Source organism: Nerophis ophidion, linkage group LG25 (genome assembly GCF_033978795.1).
Source record: "Nerophis ophidion isolate RoL-2023_Sa linkage group LG25, RoL_Noph_v1.0, whole genome shotgun sequence".
In the NCBI taxonomy this organism is placed as follows: domain Eukaryota; kingdom Metazoa; phylum Chordata; class Actinopteri; order Syngnathiformes; family Syngnathidae; genus Nerophis; species Nerophis ophidion.
The window spans coordinates 19,688,951-19,709,986 of NC_084635.1; the positions used below are offsets into that span (position 1 = coordinate 19,688,951).

Consider the following 21,036-nt stretch of genomic DNA (forward strand, 5'->3'; position numbering starts at 1 on the left):
GATTACTGGCAAAAAAAGAACAAATGTTTATCAGTTTGAACATCAAATATGTTGTCTTTGTAGCATTTTCAACTGAATATGGGTTGAAAATAATTTGCAAATCATTGTATTCCGTTTATATTTACATCTAACACAATTTTCCAACTTATATGGAAACGGGGTTTGTATGAAAAAAGATCAAACATAAACCATTTATCGGCAGTGCGCTTTATAATCGGGAGTGCCCTATGGTCCAGAAACTACGGTAATTGGTCTCATCATCAGAACAATGGCTCACGCATCTGCCTTTTACTCAAGACATGGGTTCGATTCTTGGTAACTCCAGTTGTCAAATGTGTTCATCACTATAAACATTACATTTGTTACACTAAAGCATTCTGTATGTATTCTTTTTTTTTAACCAGCAACCAGATATCAATAGCTGGAAAATGGAGAGGTTTTGTAAAAAACAAAAGAATCACCAATAAAACCAAACATATTCATTAACTAGATCTCTTCTGTTCTGTACATCATTGTCCAAGTTACATTATGTTGTCATCTTCCTCCTGATGTCATTTCCTCAAGGTGACAATAAAACATTTTACAACCTGCCCTATCGTAGGATTCGACAATGTTGGCACAATACAAACACACTTAACATATATATATATATATATACATATATATATATATATATAATGTCTACGTGCTATTGTCATGTAATCAAACTAGCGTTGTAAGCTTTACCAAACAAGCAAACCTGTTTGCAAGTGTCTGCGATCGTACTATTACCTTACAATGGCATTCTGATAGTATTGTTTCAGTTTCGTAAATCGTGGAGTTATTGAGTCTGTTAAGCTGACTGGTGGGTCCATGACAATGACTTCTGTTGTTTGATCAGTCATTTCATTGTCATGTTACAGACACTGTTTGGAAACAATTAAGGTAGGTACATGAATCTTTCTTTGAAAATAAATGATAAATGTGTTGTACTTGTATAGCGCTTTTCTACCTTCAAGGTACTCAAAGCGCTTTGACACTACTTCCACATTTACCCATTCACACACACATTCACACAATGATGGAGGGAGCTGCCATGCAAGGCGCTAACCAGCACCCATCAGGAGCAAGGGTGAAGTGTCTTGCTCAGGACACAACGGACGTGACGAGGTTGGTACTAGGTGGGGATTGAACCAGGGACCCTCGGGTTGCGCACGTCCACTCTACCACTGCGCCACGCCGTCCCAAAATAACTCTGTCATGCCTGTAAGATTATGTTTAGTTTTTTGCCATGTTTGGTCAGGTTATGTTTAGTTTTTTGGACATTTAGTTCTGTCTTTGCACTTCCTGGTTTGTTTTCATCTCCATGCCAACCCATTACTTTCACCTGGTCTCCTTGTCACGACCCTGTCCTCAGCGTCACACCTGTTTTCACTAATCATCACAGATGCTATTTAAGTCATTCTTTTTCTGTCTTCGTCCTGGCAACTTCATCTACCTATCCTGCACTTACCCATGCTGTTCCTACCTTCATGCTCTCGTTTACAGTTCCATGTCATGTAAGTTTTTGTTTATAGTTCATAGTTAATTGCCTTTGTGCTAAATATTTTGTTTATGTCAATAGTGCTTGTTTCCATAGCCAAGTTTTGTACCTCCATTGTGAGCGCTTTTTGTTTGTCTTTTGTTATAGTGTTAAAAAAAAAAGATGTACTCACATTCACGTCTCGCTCGTGCTAAATTCCCTCTGCGTCGAAGAAACAACCTTAATCCAAGTCATGGTTTGACAAAATAATTTTATGATCTAAAATCACTTAAACACCAATAGCAGCCAGGACCCTTAAAAATCAGCATCCACACTTTCATCGTGAATGACACACATGTAAGGCCACAGGTTCAATTCACAAACTCTTTAATGCTCATTTTGTCTTTCTCCATCATACAGTTCAGCCCTGACCAACTTTTCTGCAAACCATTTACAACATTGATGTTGGGGAAACAAAGGAAACATCTTAGGGTAAAAGAAAACATGGTGCAGTATCCATTAATCAAAATAATTGGTTTCTTTGCAAATGTGAGCAACAAAAAGCACTGCAAAAATAGACTACAAAAATAAAACTGATACTTTTCTTTGCAAATGTGAGCAACAAAAAGCACTGCAAAAGTAGACTATAAAAATAAAACTGATACTTTTCTTTGCAAATGTGAGCAACAAAAAGCACTGCAAAAATAGACTACAAAAATAAAACTGATACTTTTCTTTGCAAATGTGAGCAACAAAAAGCACTGCAAAAATAGACTACAAAAATAAAACTGATACTTTTCTTTGCAAATGTGAGCAACAAAAAGCACTGCAAAAGTAGACTATAAAAATAAAACTGATACTTTTCTTTGCAAATGCAAACAACAAAAAGATTTAGTCATATAATAAATGTTATTTTGTTCAATTATGTCTTTCTGGAGCACATACAAAACAGAAACCAACAAAAAGTGCTGTAAAAATATACAAAAAAACCAAACTGGTAAATAAGTAATTTTGACTTACTAAAATAAATTAATAAAATAACCTCACATTATAGACATGTTCAAAATAGCACTGCGTATAAATAAAAATGATTACACAGTATCACTTTTAAACTCAATTTAAAATAATTAAAATCCATTTACCAGTAAACCAAATTGATGCAGCAGCTCATATCCTCAATGCGTCCACAGGTGATGGTGGCGCAGCTCAGCGTGCTGCTGCTGTCCTCGGCAGGGATTTTATTTAGCTCAGCCTTCTGAAGCTCGCTGACAACAAAGAAAGGAGCAGAGTTCATCAGTGGGAACTTGAATCTGGTGCAGAAGGTCCTTCAAAGAACTCATGAAAACCTAGTGATATTTTGAACAGTTTGGACTCGGAAAATAAGCTGTAAAACCATCATATGACAAACATACTGGTGTTTTAAAAGCTAATTATAAACCCCTTAGTGAAACCAAATAATGGAAATCTGAAAATAGGTATTCACGAGAATGTGTGGCAAGATAATTTCCTTGCATGAGCAAAAACCTAAGCTTACTTCTGCAAAAGAACATTCTTGAACTTGACTGTGTGAAGATCGACCCAGAGCTGCCCGGCGCTGTAATGGCAAAATTAAGATTACAGTAATTTCTTGTCTAAAACTACAATTTGAGTCAAAGAGTTTGTGTGCGGCTTTGTCTGTTTTTTGTCCTAAGACACTTTAATGGCCTATGTATTTCTGGAGCCCATTCGGGATTTCTCCAAATCCCCAACTGAATAGGACAAAAACTGCTGAGATGTGGTTAATCACTAAATAATGTTGTATTTGTCTTTTCAGTCAAATGTTCTCATCCACAATAGGTTTTTTTAATGTATTGGTTGATGTTAAGGATGAGACATTTTTTCTAAACCCTCCCTCCTTCTTGAAATCATAGGATTTGAAGTTTTTTGTCTCTCTTTCTTCCTCTTCTCATTTCTGCAGCAGCGATAACCCTTTCATCTTGGTAATCTGATGTTATTTAAGTACGCAAATATTTAAAGGGGAACATTATCACCAGACCTATGTAAGCGTCAATATATACCTTGATGTTGCAGAAAAAAGACCATATGTTTTTTTAACCGATTTCCGAACTCTAAAAGGGTGAATTTGGCGATTTAAACGCCTTTTAATTGTTCGCCTGTCGGAGCAGTGACGTCACGTCGTGAAGCGACCCGCCATTTTCTCAAACACATTACACACACCAAGTCAAATCAGCTCTGTTATTTTCCGTTTTTTCGACTGTTTTCCGGTACCTTGGAGACATTATACCTCGTCGGTGTGTTGTCGGAGGGTGTAACAACACGAACAGAGATGGATTCAAGTTGCACCAGAAGCCAAAAGATGCGAAAGTCCCTCGTTTGTTCTGCACACTTTACCGACGACAGCTATGCTACAACAGAGATGGCAAGAATGTGTGGATATCCCGCGACACTCAAAGCAGATGCATTTCCAACGATAAAGTCAACGAAGTCACAAAGGTGAGTTTTGTTTATGTTATTGACTTATGTGGAGTGTGCTAATCAGAGATATTTGGTCATGGCAGGACTTCAGGCTAATCGATGCTAACATGCTATTTAGCCTAGCTGTAAGTACATATTGCATCTTTATGCCTCATTTGTAGCTATATTTGCATCCAGCCTTTCCCTCCACCCACATTTAATGCCAAACAAACACATAACAATCGTTGGTTAGAAGGCGATCGCCAAATTTGTCCGCTCTTTCTCCCGTGCCGCTGTCTGTCGTGATATGGCTCAAAAGCTTCTGTTTTTTCTTTAATTTCCTTTTCGGTACCTGCCTCCACACGCCAACCATCCGTTTCAATACATGCGTAATCTGTTGAATCGCTTGCGCCGCTGAAATCCGAGTCTGAACCCGAGCTACTATGCTATACCTTTCTGTACTATCCGCCATGCTTGTTTCTGGTGGCTTCACGCAGTGACGTCACAGGACAATAGACAGGTGGATATAGCGATGGTGTAAATCAGGCACTTTGAAGCCGTTTTTCGGGATATTGCGTGACGGGTAAAATGTTGAGAAAAACTTTGAAAAATAATATAAGCCACTGGGAACTGATTTTTATTGGTTGTAACCCTTCAGAAATTGTGATAATGTTCCCCTTAAATAAGACCTGAGTTTTTCTGGCCATTTATATGGGTTAGCAAAAAATTTGAATATACCTCTCATTTCAGCAGCCATCAGGAGCATCGGGTGACAAGTGAGGTCACAGCTGGAAGGTCGTCTGGCCGGGTTAGGGTTGATCATAAGCTGCGACATGAAACATAGACTTGATCACAGTGAGAACATCGCTAATGGAATATGATAAGAAGTTGGCATTCTACAAGAAAGTGTAATCATTTTACGAGAAAATATTGCAACATGACAAGATCTACGTAAATTCCAGACAATAAACTGCTACATTCTTCCGACACTTTGCACCCTGTGGCTTATAAAATGGCGAGGCTAATGTATGGATTTTTCTTCGCCAACAGCTATAATTCAACACATAGTTATCAACATACACTTATAGTACCAGTTGAGTGGAAAAACAAGTTACATCTGTATTGAAGCTATTATGTCGGATTTATGACACCAAGACTTCCAAAGTTTGCTAATGAATTGATACGACCAAAATAGCCATCCGAGCCATTTCGAGAGAGAATGAGGAAGCCAGTCACGTGATCACGTGATGTTGCGTGAGGAACCACAGAGCCCTTCCTGCCAAACAACAATGCTAATTAAGCACACTTTATGATAGCCAACAATGATTATTTTGGAAAAAATGAAGATACAGGACTATAATATTTTTGAGCTAAAACACAAATAGGATGACTAATAAGTTTTAGAAGCTGAGTGACAGATGTAGTTTCATTGTACAATTAGCGTGTGCAGCATTGCTAGCTGCTAAACATACAAACTAATCATCCATCAATCCATTTTCTACCGCTTATTCCCTTTGGGGTCGTGGGGGACGCTCGTGCCTATCTCAGCTACAATCGGGCGGAAGGCAGAGTACACCCTGGACAAGTCGCTGCCTCATCGCAGGGCCAACACAGATAGACGGACAACATTCACACACTAGGGCCAATTTAGTGTTGCCAATAAACCTATCCTAGGGTGCATATCTTTGGAAGTGGGAGGAAGCCGGAGTACCCGGAGGGAACCCACACATCCACGGGGAGGACATCCAAACTCCACACAGAAAGATCCCGAGCCCAGGATTGAACCCAGACTACTCAGGACCTTAATATTGTGAGGCAGACGCACTAACCACTCTTCCACCGTGAAGCCACAATCAAACTAATCATATTAAACTAAAATTAAACAAAAACTTTCTGTAATATTTCTGCTTTCACTGGGATGGCGACCGACGGGACGCTCACATAATTCTGTTTGAATGAAGACCCAATCATAATCCTCACAAAGGGTTAAACAAAAGTTCCTGCAGGAAGCATCTTTTTCGCCTTCCCGCAGGGATGTAAAGGTCGACCAGCCGGTCTAACCATGGCCACATTTGTCTACTATCAGGTGAAATGCATAATTTTTAATCTAGAATTTACTTTTAGCAAGTTTGAAACGAAGCAGAAGCAGCCGCTGGCTTATAGTGTGTCAATAATAGCTGTGTAAAATAGCATTAGCTCACTGCTGTCAATGCACGGCTAAAATAATCCGTCTGCGTTTGCGCTCATAGTAACAATATCACTCATATTTGGTTAATTTGCAAGTCATGACACATACATAGAGTATTGTTAGCGCTTTGAAGAGAGTATAATGAGGGCAACAGAGGACCCTTGATCTGTTGACTAAATTGTTAAGCGTTTTATTTACAGTATCGAATGCCTCAAAAAAGCCAAGCATACATGTTGTTGACTCACAAACGGATTGTGAACGATAAACACCACATTTCTGTCAAATGTTTGCATTTTTCCCTTCTGACTGATCTGATGAAATACTCAGAGTGCAGAAGCGTTACTATCATGACATCAATCTCTGAAAATTTTAGGAGCTGAATATTCAAAATGGCTGGTTGTATTTTGTTAAACTGTGTTTTCACATACTTAGCGGATCGTACATATAATTGATATGGTTTAATGCAGTGGTCCCCAACCTTTTTGTATCCGCGGACCAGTCAACGCTTAATTTGTCCAGCGGCCCGGGGGGGGCGTCTTTTTTTTTTTTTTTCTTTCTTCTTTGTCATGAAAAAGGGATGTTTTTGGCATGAAAAAGGGAGTTTTTTGTGGTTGGTGCACTATTTGTAAGTGTATATTGTGTTTTTTATGTTGATTTAATTAAAAAAAAAAATATATATATATATTTTTTTAATAAAAAATTCTTCTGCGGCCCGATTGGTACCGGGGCCCGGTGGTTGGGGACCACTGGTTTAATGGATACAATGAAACACAAATAAGCATGTAAAATCAACTTTTTTTTTCCACTATACTGGTACTTTTAAAAGGTGTGTTGTTATGCCCTCTTTTGGATGAGTTTTCTCACTGCAGGTGCTGCGAGGTGAACATTGACAGTCTCTCTTTTTGTTTCGTGCTTTTAAGTATTGTTCTGTCTCTTCGTTGTCCTTGCGTTTCTACACGTATGGATTCTTCGTTCATCACTCAAAGCAATGGTTGCAAGTTTTACAATATAACTAAAACAATTCATACATATTAAACTGTCCAATGTGTGATGTCTGTAGGAGTGTTTTCATGTATATTTGTACGTGCTATCGTAATGTAATCGAGCTGGCGTCGTTAGCTTTAGCCAATATGCTAACATGTTTACAAGTGTGTGTTTGCATTACTAACATACAATGGCATTGTTTGTTTTGCACCAGTTCGTAAATTCACAAAAACATCACTGTGGACTCATGGAGTCGGTTTAGCTGATTGAAAAACTAGCTTCCGCACCTAGCCGTGTTACAGACATAGTTTGGAAACAATTAAAGTATGTCAATAAACATTTACAAAAACTTAATGTGTAAATAATCCTTTCACAACGTCTATATATCTGGCTTGTAGTCCAGTGTGGCTAATATATGGGGGGATTTTTTTTCTTCTGAAGAAATATGGTTGGTGCTGCATATATACCAGTGCGCTTTATAATTCGGAAAATATGGGAATTTTCTTGAGCAGACCCTTCCATTTTTATGACAAAAAAAAAAAACATTACAAAAAAAACAGAATTTTCGATAAATTATTGAAATTTCACAATTAAAGTGATAACATTTTGGCATTATAATTGTTATTTAACAATAAAAGTTAGCAATTTACAAATAATTCTAGTTCTACAAGAATACATTCTTAATCTTATGAAAAGAGTGGGACTATTACAAGAAAAAGTAGCAATTGCACTATATTAAATCCTTTTTTCAAACTCTTATTTTTACATGTATTACTTAGTTATCATTCAATCCATATAGTTAAAGGCCTACTGAAACCCACTACTACCGACCATGCAGTCTGATAGTTTATATATCAATGATGAAATATTAACATTGCAACACTAAATCTTATTTCAGTAGGCCTTTAATAAGATATACCTGAGGATCCTAATCCTCATCTTATGTTAAAAATAATGAAAGCTCTTTACACAAAATCTGAGCAGTTTTATGTTTTGTATTTTGTTCTTATTGTACCCAAAAAGAAGTCAGTTGTGACTCTCGTAAAAATCTTGTCAGCATTACTTTCTCAATGTGCTTGACATCTTAACCGCACGTGCTAACCGGCCAACAAGCTAAGATGGTCGGTGCACACACACCAAGAGGCCAAAAGTCATAAAAGTTTACCTGAAGCAGGCTGACAAACTCTGGCGAGAGCATTTGGGGGGTGGTGGGCAGTTTGCCATGGCGGATTTCATGCCACATATCTCCATTAGAGGGAAGAGGCTTTGCCCCTGAGGCGCTGATGACAGTGAGAGCGAGGGAAAAGATGTCTGCCTTGGCCAGGTCAGTGTAATCCTGAGGGAGACAACATATAGTGAGTATGTGAAGCGCACGTCAGAGAGAGGACCTGTTTACAAAAAGACAGCAAACATTTTGGAGAATTTCGTTGGCCAAATATCGACTGTCGCCTTCCTCCGCCTGAGAGCTGTTGGTCAGTGTCACATGACCCAGATCCCCTGTAGGATGAAATATGTGATAGTCAAGTGTTTGTAATAGAGTGGTAAAAATAAATATACAAACCAATCTTGTAGATCACGCTGGTGTTCAGGTTGTCGTCGCACCTGACAGACTGGTAACAGATGAAGATGTTGCCTGGGCAACCAAAACAACGTTGTTAGTTTTACAATGACACGCTTGCTGACAAACTACTTTCACAGTAAAAGCCTTACTTGGCTTGATGTCCATGTGCACCAGGGACATGGAGTGGATATACTTAAGGCCGTTGGCGACCTGCAGCAAGAGGTCCTTGAGTTCGACCTCTGTAAGGCTTGAGATGTGTTGGGCAATGGCGTCGGACAGGGTGCCGCCATTGCAGTACTCATTCTGGATGAGCATGTGGTCGTCCTCAGTCCAGGCAGAGTAGTAGCGCACCACGTGGGCGTTGTGGCCCAGCACGGCGTGGGCATACACCTCACGCAGGGCGTCCTGCCTGTGGAGGAAGTACATTACATAAATGATTCGCTGAAAAATAAAAACCGCTAGGTTTTTTTTTGTAAGTTTTTGTATAACCTGACTATGTTTACTTGCCTTAACTATGATTACTTTTTCAACATTTTATGTAAAAACTTTATTCCACAATGGAATAAATTATTTTTTGTCGATAAAATAAATTCTACAGCCAATACCCAATTAATACAAAGTGAAAAGGTTTCTTATTTACAAATGTATAAAAAATACAAAAAATCATATGCACGTAAGTATTCACAGCATTTGCTCAATACTTTCTTGATGCACCTTAGGCAGCAATTACAGCCTTTTTGTATACGATGCCACAAGCTTGGCACACCTATCATTAGGCAGTTTCGACCATTCCTCGTTCCAGCATCTCTCAAGCTCCATCAGGATGGAAGTATTGGTTTTCTGTAACCCCTGAAAGCTAGGGGCAGGCTACTGTATAAACACATTTTGTTATAAGTAACAACAATTATTCAGTCACCCACCTGTTGTGGAGTCTTTGATATCATTGTAGTGACTATCCTTTCAAATGGGCTACATTATTCCCCAATTTCCCCAAGTCAGTTTTTCTCCCGTACATCTGTCTTCTTCTTCACCTTCTTCTTGGCCCGGTCATTAGTTTTTTTTTTCCATTTAAGCCTGTGTTCAGTTCTCTGAGACACTTTGAAGTCAGGCTCACAATCGCTCTGCCGTTTGCTCCAAACACGAGAGAAGCACCCCCTACTGACTTGTGATTTGTCAGACTGTCTGCGGCAGATTTTAAGTTGATAGCGATTTAAAAAAAATGTGCTTGAATTTACGCGTGCGCAAACAAATTTTTACTTGTATATGCCGTTTTCTGGATTTGGTCGTAAGTCCATGTCGCTCTTTTTACTTGAGGTCCAAGGACATTTGGCTTTGTATTCATATTTTTTCCTCCTAATGTTTGTTTCCTTGCTGAGCTTCTCACTAGCGAGTTGTGACAAGCGGGGCTCTGTCACTGTTGGAAGCTCGCAGCCCATAGTAAGGTTGGTGCCATGTGGAAAGAGGCAGGGCTTAATTAGAGTGACTTCCTGTCCAAAAACAAAGATTGTTGAGGAGTGACAAAAGGATTCAATCCATTTATTGCTGCTATTAAACCAATGCTCGCAGGTGCTGAGAGCGATGCAAAGAGTGAAACCTCTTGCATCCTGTTTGAAAGTGAAAGACCAAGTAAACAACCACACGGACATGGCAATGTATTGATGACAGTTCATTTGAACTTATTGTTCCATTAATTGATGAAGGGTACATTATATATAAAATCAGAGCACACTTTCAAGGAGAATATTGTTTTAGGCGCAATAAGTGTTTAACTTCAGCCTAAACCCTTTCGGTCTGTAACATTTTTTATTTTCAATCTATGAATGTACAACTTTTTATTTTCAATCTATGAATGTACAACTGTTTTTTTTGCTTTGTTGACCATTGACCGAAGAACAATAAACTTGAATCGCCTGTGGGTGTCATAAGAAGCACACAGGACAAAGTTAACTGGTAATTTAATTACTTCATGTTGTCGTTAAATAAGGTTTAAAACATGAGTTAATGTTGGACATTGGCTCACTGTAATTTCCGGATAGCGCATACCCAAATGTAAGTCACACCTACTTAATTTAGGGGAAAATTCTATTTCATACATATTTAGGCCGCAAGTTCAATGCTTACTGCCCTCAAAAGATTTTACTGTTTTTTTTTTATGTTACCTTGAGCACTGATGTTTTATTTTAGCGCATAAAACATGCAGCTTATGATCAAAAAACAATAAATTACTTTATAAAGTCACAGTTATATATATGTCTCTACAGAATGGTGTAGGAACATTCATAACAGACAATACAACTTTTTAAAAAGTAAATAAAAGTAATGTTTGGCTTTGCTGGCTTCTTTGTTTCATCAACTTCATTTTCCGGGTGATGGTTCATCAAATGGTTTGTCCCAATACTCGTATTCCCCTACTTCTGATTTAAACTTCGCAGGAGGTTTTCGATAGTTTTCCACTCTGTTTACCCGCACTGCGCAGGGGATCATAGGAAATGTGGTTAAATTCTTGGCCTGGCCCAGTCCATTGTGCCAGAAAATAACTACACTGACAGGAGTACACCACATTGTCGTTTGATACCGTCACACGCTACTGCATTATCATGATAATTTTGAAACTTCAATAGAATTTCATCCCTATAAATAATCACGCTTTTTATTTTTGCGATGAGGTGGCTACTTGTCCAGGGTGTACCGCGCATACCGCCCGAATGTAGCTCAAATAGGCTCTAGCAAGCCCCGCGACCCCAAAATGGACAAGCAGTAGAAATGGATGGATGGATGGATGGGTTCCCCAATTTTTTGTTAACGGGCATGACGGCACGCCTTCACAACATTGCTGGGTTTAAGAGCAGAGGAGTGTGTTCGGCAGCGCACAATCAAGGAGTACTTACAAGCAGACACGGTGTGTAGGCAGAAAGGGGAGAATGGACGCATTTTGGCCAAAAAACGGACAATAAAGGTGAAGTTATAACACTGTAACACCCTCAGGAAGAGGGGCTTTAAGACATGGCTAGCTCGCTAGCAGCAAACATCCATCCGCAGTCAGCAATGTTTTACCTAAAATGTTTTATCTCCTTTTAAATCACTAATCCTCGCCTCCATGGCGACGAATAAAGAGAGTTTCTTACAAGTATCATCCCTGCAGGACGAGGAATAGCTAAACATCCTTCACTACACACCGTAGGAGGATACAACAGGTCACCGCTAACAAAAGCTAGCATGATTGAATGTAAACAAATGCCATGTTTGGATCAACATATGACATCCACTGTAATGACACTAAGTACAGGAGCGTATCTAGTCGATACAACTATGATTACATCTATATTTTATATGGTCACAAAATCTTTTTTCCTTTTTTTAAAAATCATATGATGTTTATAAACTCAGTAAAGGACTTGTATGATCATGTAACTACTTGGTATCGGATCGATACCTAAATTTGTGGTATCATCCAAAACTAATGTAAAGTATCCAAACAGAAGAATAAGTGATTATTACATTTTAACAGAAGTGTACATAGAACATGTTGCAACGGAAAATAACCAGATATTAACAGTAAATGAACAAGTGGATTAATAATCTATTTTTACAGATGGTCCTTTATAATTTTGACAAAATAATAGAATGAGAAAAGACAATAGGTGCATACATCAGAAGAATTAGGAGCCTTTGTTTGCATACTATTACTATTACAATTACTATTAAAAGACAAATTGTCTAGTATGTTCACTATTTTATTTAAGGCCGAAATTGTTCTTCGATTCCAAAAAGAGACATGTTTAATGTACCGCAAAATTTTTTGTGGTCCTTTTTATTTACAAAAGTATCGAAATACATTTTGGTACCGGTTCTGGTACCACAATATTGGTATTGGGACAACCCTAGTACAGAACCATAGATGTAACTCAGGGTCACCAACCTTTTTGAAACCAAGAGCTACTTCTTAGGTACTGATTAATGCGAAGGGCGTTTGATACACACTTAAATAAATTGCCAGAAATCGCCAATCTGCTCAATTTAACTTTAATAAATAAATGTATATACTTATAAAAAATGGGTATTTCTGTCTGTCTTTCCGTCGTACATTTTTTTTCCTTTTACGGAAGGTTTTTTGTGGAGAATAAATGATGAAAAAAACACTTGATTGAACGGTTTAAAAGAGGAGAAAACAGGAAAAAAATGAAAATTAAATTTTGAAACATAGTTTATCATAAATTTTGACTCTTTAAAATTCAAAATTCAACCGAAAAAAAGAAGAGAAAAACCAGCTAATTCGAATCTTTTTGAAAAAAAATTTAAAAATAATTTATGGAACATCATTAGTAATTTTTTCCTGATTAAGATTAATTTTACAATTTTGATGACATGTTTTAAATAGGTTAAAAGCCAATCTGCATTTTGCTAGAGTATATGACAAATTGGACCAAGCTATATTTCTAACAAAGACAAATCATTATTTCTTTTAGATCTTCCAGAACAAAATTTTCAAAAGAAATTCAAAAGACTTTGAAATAAGATTTAATTTGATTCTAAAGATTTTCTAGATTTGCCAGAATATTTATTTTAAATTTTAATCATAAGTTTGAAGAAATATTTCACAAATATTCTATGTCGAAAAAACAGAAGCTAAATCAAAGAATTAAATTAAAGTTGATTTATTATTCTTTACAATAAAAACAATTTATTTACTTGCACATTGATTTAAATTGTCAGGAAAGAAGAGGAAGGAATTTAAAAGATAAAAAGGTATATGTGTTTAAAAATTCTAAAATAATTTTTAAGATTGTATTTTTTCTCTAAAATTGTCTTTCTGAAAGTTATAAGAAGTAAAGTAAAAAATAAATGAATGTATTCAAACAAGTGAAGACCAACTCTTTAAAATATTTCTTTGGACTTTCAAATTCTATTTGAGTTTTATCTCTCTTAGAATTAAAAATGTCGAGCAAATCGAGACCAGCTTGCTAGTAAATAAATAAAATTTAAAAAATAGAGCCAACTCACTGGTAAGTGCTGCTATTAAAAATGTTGAGCAAAGCGAGACCAGCTTGCTAGTAAATAAATAAAATTTAAAAAATAGAGGCAGCTCACTGGTAAGTGCTGCTATTTGAGCTATTTTTAGAACAGGCCAGAAGGCTACTCATCTGGTTCTTGCGGGCTACCTGGTGCCCGTGGTCACCGCGTTGGCGACCCCTGATGTAACATATATAATTCAAAGTGTTAGCAGACTTACTCTTCCACTCCTCCAGCTAGAGGCTTCTTGGAGCGCTTGATGGCATAAATGCAGCCGTCCAGTCTGTTCACGCACTTGAACACGGCACCAAACTGACCGCAACCAATCTTTTCCAGCTCCAAGAACTCAGAGTCGTAGCGAGAGGTCATCGTGTTACTAATACTAATCCTCTGTGGGAAAAAGAAAGTGCTAAATTGATCTCACTGAGCGTTAAGACAATGCTTAATGACAGACTAAAAACATTACCTTGGATGGTGGTGGGATTTCCTCGTCTCCCTCAGCGTCACCTGTCTCTATATCTTCACCGTTTGAGCTGAGGAGGACAATAGTCAAGTGTGTAATTATCTGTCTGTCCAGCAAGGGGCAGCAAGTTGAGGCATTGATGTGAAATCAAACTGCAAAATGTTAATAGGTAATAGGTTTTAGATGCTGCCTAATTAGCAGGTTTAATGTTGTTTAGGTTACTAACGTCTTCACATGTAACAATGAAGAGGAAGATTACTGACTATTGTGTAGCAACTAATGGGGATCCATTTTATACAAATAAACAAGTGTTAAAGAGATGACGTACATATTGCAGTGCATTCGCTTCCTGTTGAGCTGCTGTGTGGCTGACTTGATGAGCATGGAGTCAGGGGTGAAGGGGTTAAAGTTGACCAGGGGTGTGGACTGTCTTCTCGTGAAGCTGTCTCTGCTGGACATTGCTGCAGGCTCCACATCCTTGAAGAGGGACCTCACGCTGCATGAGCCCCTTACGCTGGACACAAAGCTCTGTGCAAACATACAATAATGGTTTAGTGCGACACAAAAATCAAAGAACAACCTACATACATGTTCACTTAAAAAAACTTTACCAAGCTTGGGTGGTTTATCCGGCTGCCAATAATAGGTGCAAAAAGGTACTTTCCAATGCAGAGGGCGGATATTGTTCAGTACAGCGGTCTTGAGGGTTTATGTAAATGTATAAGTGGATATCAATGGGGTGTGTTGGTACAATATTTGCACATGGATTGTAGTGAGCTGATTTGGACCAAAAAGTCCAGGGACAGATTTCTGTCCCAGTCCACCTTTGCCTAGAAAAGGGACAAGGGATGGAACAACGGTTCTTATTCATAACCGGTTCCAAGTGTATTAATTAATTTAAATCGTTTGTCATTTTGTCAACCGTTTCTGTTACCGGTTCTTCCGGGTGAGGTTGACATCATCACGCAACGTGCGTAGTGACGCCAGCCAGCATCAAAGAGCAAAATGGCGGCACAGGGCAGAATATGCAACCCAAAATTTGCCGACGTTTTACAAGAAAAAGATTGCAACAGCGCTATTTGTAATAATTCCAAGGAGGCTATTTCAATAAGAGGACGACATGCGAGCAAAATGCCAAAACGTTTGAAAACACAGCACGCAATGAATGTTGTGGTTTTGAACTGTGCCGATCTCATCCTAAGCAGCAGCAGTTATCTGTCGTAAATACTACAGGTACGAACACCACCTTAATGTTAGCGCTATTAGATGGAAAATTGAAATGAATGCCTTCTCATTTAGATGAACATGAGGAGACATATTCTGACTGGTTTGGAGGCGGGCAGTAATAGCACCAGTTCACGTCTACCGCAAGCTGGAAAAAGTACAATGACTCAGGCCAGTAACGACGACTGTCACAGTGACTAAGTTTGTGGTCAAAAGCTTACAACAATTTGCCACATCAATGCTCCTTTTTTCAGTAGGTGTATGTTCAATTGTATATAGTAAGAGAAAAGTTGCATGTGTTTCCTCAAACATTTTCACTCATATTATACATGTACAACTCTAAAAATGAGAATAGTGAGTAAAAGTTAATTTATGTCCACAATTCAACTCCAAATGTGAAACTAATAAGTTATATAAACGCATTACATGCAAACTGAGGTATGCCAAGTGTTAACTATTATTTTGATGATCATGGTTTACAGTTTTTAAAAACCACACGCTTTCTGAGATTTTCAATTCAAGGTTTTCATAATATGTAAACCATAACCATCAGAATGAGATCAAAAAAAGGCTTGAAAAATCTTGTGCTGCATGTTATGAGCCTATGTCATTATAAAAGTTTCACCTTGTAAATCTAAACAAACCTTTACCAGGTATATTTTCTAGGCAGATAACGATTCTTAAAAGTTTTAAACATGTTACGAAATGTTAGATTCTTGTGTAATTTCCACATATGTTTTCTTGTGTTAAATTCTACAGAATGTTTCTATTTATTTATTTTCAAAATAGTTTTTCTATGCTATGTGCCTTTAAAGACATCACTGGTGGCTGTGTAAGGTCATGTTAGCTCTCAACTAAACAATATTGATAAAATACACTTCTGTATCTTTTTATTTAAAGAAGAATCAACAATAGAACCGATAAAGAAATGAATCGTTAAGCAGAATTGAAAGTGGAATCGGAACCAACAAAATTTAATCAACTCCCATCCTTTTAAAGGGATGGATGGCAATGGAGAATACAGCGTCTGTTTTAAGTTTCCGCTGTCCCTCTGCTAGTGAAAGGGCTTCGGAAGGCTACGCTAACTGCTTTTGAAAATGCATCAATCAAGTGTTTCCCAATCAAGGTGGCCCACGAAAGCCTGGAAGCATCCATCCATCCATTTTCTACTGCTTATTCCCTTTGGGGTTGCGGGGGGTGATGGTGTCTATCTTAGCTACAATCGAGTGGAAGGCGGCGTACACCCTGGACAAGTCGCCACCTCATCGCAGGGCCAACACAGACAGACAGACAACATTCACACTCAAATTCACACACTAGGGCCAATTTAGTGTTGCCAATCAACCTATCCCCAGGTGCATGTCTTTGGAAGTGGGAGGAAGCCAGAGTAACCGGAGGGAACCCACGCAGAGGACATGCAAACTCCACACAGAAAGATCCCGAGCCTGGGATTGAACCCAAGACGACTCAGGGCCTTTGTATTGTGAGGCAGTTTTTGGTCAAGTGCAGCTTATCAGTTGTTGTTTTAACATGACATATACAGCTATTCACTGTAACAAGTGGCCCTCTATTGAAATTGAGTTCGACACCGTATTCCGTTGTCCGTTACGAGCTCAGTCTTTGAACCGTTAAGGCACGACTGAAAACAGACGCATCAAACACGTTCCTCAACATCGTTTTAACAGACCACGTTGGAATGGAAAAGACATCAACAACTGACCTTTCTCTGAGTTTTGCGTGCAGGTTTGTCGGGGCAGGTGGGGATCGGAGCGGGGACTTTCCTCGGCGTGGTGGCGCAGACCGCAAAGAGAGCCGAGGTGTCGCCGGAGAAATCAGACAGACTTACGAAGTTCCCTTCTTCCCAAAGCTCTGCCGATTCGTCCATGCTGGCGCGCATTAGTTTGCTGGCGTTGGGCGATTTTTCAAAAGAGTCTTGTTCTTTGAATCCAGACTCGTTGCTGTCGTCGATGGGCTCATCTTCTCCATCGCTGGTTGTAAAAATCAGCTTCTGGCAGACCTTGATAGCTGTGGGCGAAGGAGAAGGTGTCCAATGTTGGCTGTAGCTCGACATGCTAGCTCACAACGTCGTCACAAACGAAAAAAACGCCACCAGTATTTATTTTTTTCCAAACAAACTAGTTAATTTTACCACATGAGCCAAGGTATTCGATCCCCCCAAAAAAAGCAAGTGTCGCAAAGCGTCTTAGCAGAGCTGGCAAACTGACAAAGTCTTTTAAATTGGTCCCGAGTGACAACACGCGACCAAAGTGACCAACTCCGTCCCTGATTGGTTGATTTGAAAGCAAACGCTTCAAAGAGTCGGCATGTGATTGGCTCAAAATGCATCACCTAAAATTAAGATCACTGGCTAGGTCAGTGTTTTTCAACCTTTTTTTGAGCCAAGGGACATTTTTTTGCGTTGAAAAAATCCTAAGGCACACCACCAGCAGAAATCATTAAAAAACGAAACTCAGTTGACAATAATCAGAATCAGAATCAGAATAGTTTTTTTTTTGCCATGCTTTGAGAACAGTTTCACAAAGTAGGAATTTTTCTTGTTTAAAAAGTCATAGTCGCAATTGTTGGATTCGACTTTAAACCATAACCGAGCATGCATCAATGTGCTGATTGTATTGTACCATATGTCCCGGCAAGAAATCTGCGTTCAAAAGACTCCGGCTTATTAGTGATTCCTAAAGGCCAAAAAAAGTCTGCGGGCTATAGAGCGTTTTCCGTTCGGGCTCCAGTACTCTGGAATGCCCTCCCGGTAACAGTTCAAGATGCTACCTCAGTAGAAGCATTTAAGTCCCACCTTAAAACTCATTTGTATACTCTAGCCTTGAAATAGACCTCCTTTTTAGACCAGTTGATCTGCCGCTTCTTTTCTTTTTCTCTTCTGTCCCCTCCTCCCTTGTGGAGGGGGTCCGGTCCGATGACCATGGATGAAGTACTGGCTGTCCAGAGTCGGGACCCAGCATGGACCGCTCGCCTGTGTATCGGTTGGGGACATCTCTACGATGCTGATCTGACTCCGCTTGGAATGGTTTCCTGTGGACGGGACTCTCGCTGCTATCTTGGATCCGCTTTGAACTGAACTCTCGTGGCTGTGTTGGAGCCACTATGGATTGAACTTTCACAGTATCATGTTAGACCCGCTCGACATCCATTGCTTTCGGTCCCCTAGAAGGGGGGGTGTGGGGGTGGGGGGGGGTTTGCCCACATTTGAGGTCCTCTCCAAGGTTCTCATAGTCATCATTGTCACTGGCATCCCACTGGGTGTAAATTCTCCCTGCCCACGGGGTGTGAGTTTCCTTGTCCTTCTGTGGGTTCTTCCGAGGATGTCGTAGTCGTAGTGGTTTGTACAGTCCTTTGAGACATTTGTGATTTAGGGCTATATAAATAAACATTGATTGATTGATTGATTGATCCATATAGCTCTTGTCTCAAACTTGGTGTATTGTCACCACCTGTCACACCAATCCCTGACTAATTTACATTGTTTTGCTGTTTTTCTGTGTGTAGTGTTCTAGTTCTTGTCTTGCGCTTCTTTGAGCTGTAAATTGACCCCCTTAAAATGCTTCAAAGTGCAAGTTAAAGCTCTACTATGCAAAGCGAAAGCTATTTATCAACAACATCCAGAAACACCGAGCTGTAATTTGACCCCCTTATCATGCTTCAAAACTCACCAAATTTTAAACACACATCAGGACTGGCGAAAATTACCATCTAATAAAAAACCAAACCCCAAAAATCAAAATTGCGCTTCAGCGCTCCCTAGGAAAAAACACAGACAAAACTGCTTGTAACTTCTGTTAGGAATGTCGTAGAGACATGAAACAAAAACCTCTATGTAGGTCTAAATAAGACCAGGGCTTGGGTCTCGGGGGCAGCAGCCAATGCTGCTTGCAGCTTTAATTTACATTGTTTTGCTGTTTTTCTGTGTGTAGTGTTTTAGTTCTTGTCTTGCACTCCTATTTTGGTGGCTTTTTTCCACTTTGATGTAGGTATTTTCCCGTAGCAGTTTCATGTCTTCCTTTGAGCGATATTTCCCGCATCTACTTTGTTTTAACAATGAAGAATATTTCAGCTATTTTCAATCCTTTTTTTGCGGGGACATTGTTGATTGTCATGTCATGTTCAAATGTACATTGTGGATGCTGGCTTTGCTCCACTGCAAAGTGTTGCTGTAGTCCAGCCTTCTGTTTTTGTTTGCTTTGTAGCTAGTTCAGTTTAAGTTTCATTCTGCAAAGCCTTCCCTAAGCTTCAATGCCTTTTCTTAGGGGCACTCACCTTTTGTTTATTTTTGGTTTAAGCATTACATACCTTTTTACCTGCACACTGCCTCCCGCTGTTTCCGACATATCCAAAGCAATTAGCTACCTGCTGCCACCTACTGATATGGACGAGTATTACAATGTTGACCTGCCGAGCTCGAGACAGCACCGACACTCAGCAACAACACTTAATTTGCAGACTATAATTACAGGTTTGCAAAAAACATATTCAACCCAAACAGGTCAAACTAGATAATCTCCCAAGGCACACCATACTGTATCTCACGGAACACTAGTGTGCCGCGGCACAGTGGTTGAAAAACACTTGGCTAGAATAGTCAGTTTAGTTCAGTTTCAGTTTATTTCGAACATGCATACGTAAGTCATCACATATTTCCAGTTGCTTAATTACAGCACGCACGAAAAGGAGTAGGAAGAAGTTGAGTTTATTTAATCCTACCCCTTTTCATACCATAGCGATTTTATCCCATTTTATTGTTCTCTGTAACAGAAAAGTGAATAAATACATAATAATCAAATAATATACCATAGTAAGTAAACACACATATTAAATACATGAATAATCTTTTTCTCAAGTGTACTTTTATCAAATACTTTGGACGGCAATTCGACTTCGTAGGTTCCACTGTAATTATAATGAATAGGAAATGGAATAATAACACATTGACCAGACATTTTACTTGCACATAAAGGAGTCCAATTCAGGTTTTGACAGGAAAGGAAATATTATTACTCACACTTTTTTACCACTTGTGGCAGTAATGACAATCTCAAAAAAACAGAAGAAGTCTGGAGCAAAAGTCATACATCCATCCAGCCATTTTCTACCGCTTGTCCATTTTGGGGTCGCGGGGGATACTGGAGCCTATCTCAGCTGCATTCCGGTGGAAGGCGAAGTACACTCTGGACAAGTCGCCACCTCATCGCAGGGCCAACACAGATAGACGGACAACATTCACACTCACATTCACAAACCAGGGCCAATTTAGTGTTGCCAATCAAACTATCGAAGTTTCTTAAATGCAAAATTGTTGTGAAGCTGAAATTTTGTTTGCAATTTTAATGTTAGTGACAGTTCATTTAAGAAACATATGTACTAGTATTATTTATTATTGAGTTATAATTTATTTATTTTAGCACAACAAAAATGTTTGTCCATTAATACTTCATCAGATTGTATGAGTCCTGTTTTATGTAATTATTACTTATTTTTGCAACCTGATTCAAGCAAAAGGTTTCGGTGCTGCTAAATGAATTCCGTATTTTCAAGACTATAGAGTGCATGCACAACATTTTGAAACATATATATATATATATATATATATATATATATATATATATATATATATATGTATA

At 38.8% G+C, this 21,036-nt stretch overlaps 1 protein-coding gene across 2 annotated transcripts; it reads right to left on the minus strand.

Moving 5' to 3' along the window:
• Nucleotides 1–1,871: 1,871 nt before the first annotated feature.
• On the minus strand, nucleotides 1,872–17,686 carry LOC133543021 (wee1-like protein kinase 1-A). 2 transcript variants are annotated; one of them, XM_061887376.1, is made up of 10 exons: nucleotides 17,106–17,686; nucleotides 14,490–14,689; nucleotides 14,165–14,231; nucleotides 13,919–14,088; nucleotides 8,838–9,097; nucleotides 8,689–8,760; nucleotides 8,539–8,624; nucleotides 8,293–8,463; nucleotides 4,694–4,781; nucleotides 1,872–2,766 (listed from the first exon to the last, which is right to left on the minus strand). In XM_061887376.1, the coding sequence occupies exons 1-10, from the start codon at nucleotides 17,454–17,456 to the stop codon at nucleotides 2,744–2,746; spliced, it is 1,488 nt and encodes a 495-aa protein (XP_061743360.1). In that variant the 5' UTR covers nucleotides 17,457–17,686; the 3' UTR covers nucleotides 1,872–2,743. The 2 variants fall into 2 exon arrangements, with proteins under 2 accessions (XP_061743360.1, XP_061743361.1); XM_061887377.1 differs by lacking the exon at nucleotides 17,106–17,686 and adding an exon at nucleotides 14,773–14,936.
• Nucleotides 17,687–21,036: the final 3,350 nt, after the last annotated feature.

Coding starts and splice junctions, on each gene's coding strand:
- LOC133543021 (XM_061887376.1), bottom strand. CDS start 17,456: ATGTCGAGCTACAGCCAACATTGGACACCTTCTCCTTCGCCCACAGCT. Junction 14,232..14,489: donor AAGCGAATGCACTGCAATAT/GTACGTCATCTC, acceptor TGTCCTCCTCAG/CTCAAACGGTGAAGATATAG. Junction 9,098..13,918: donor CTAGCTGGAGGAGTGGAAGA/GTAAGTCTGCTA, acceptor CTTCCTCCACAG/GCAGGACGCCCTGCGTGAGG.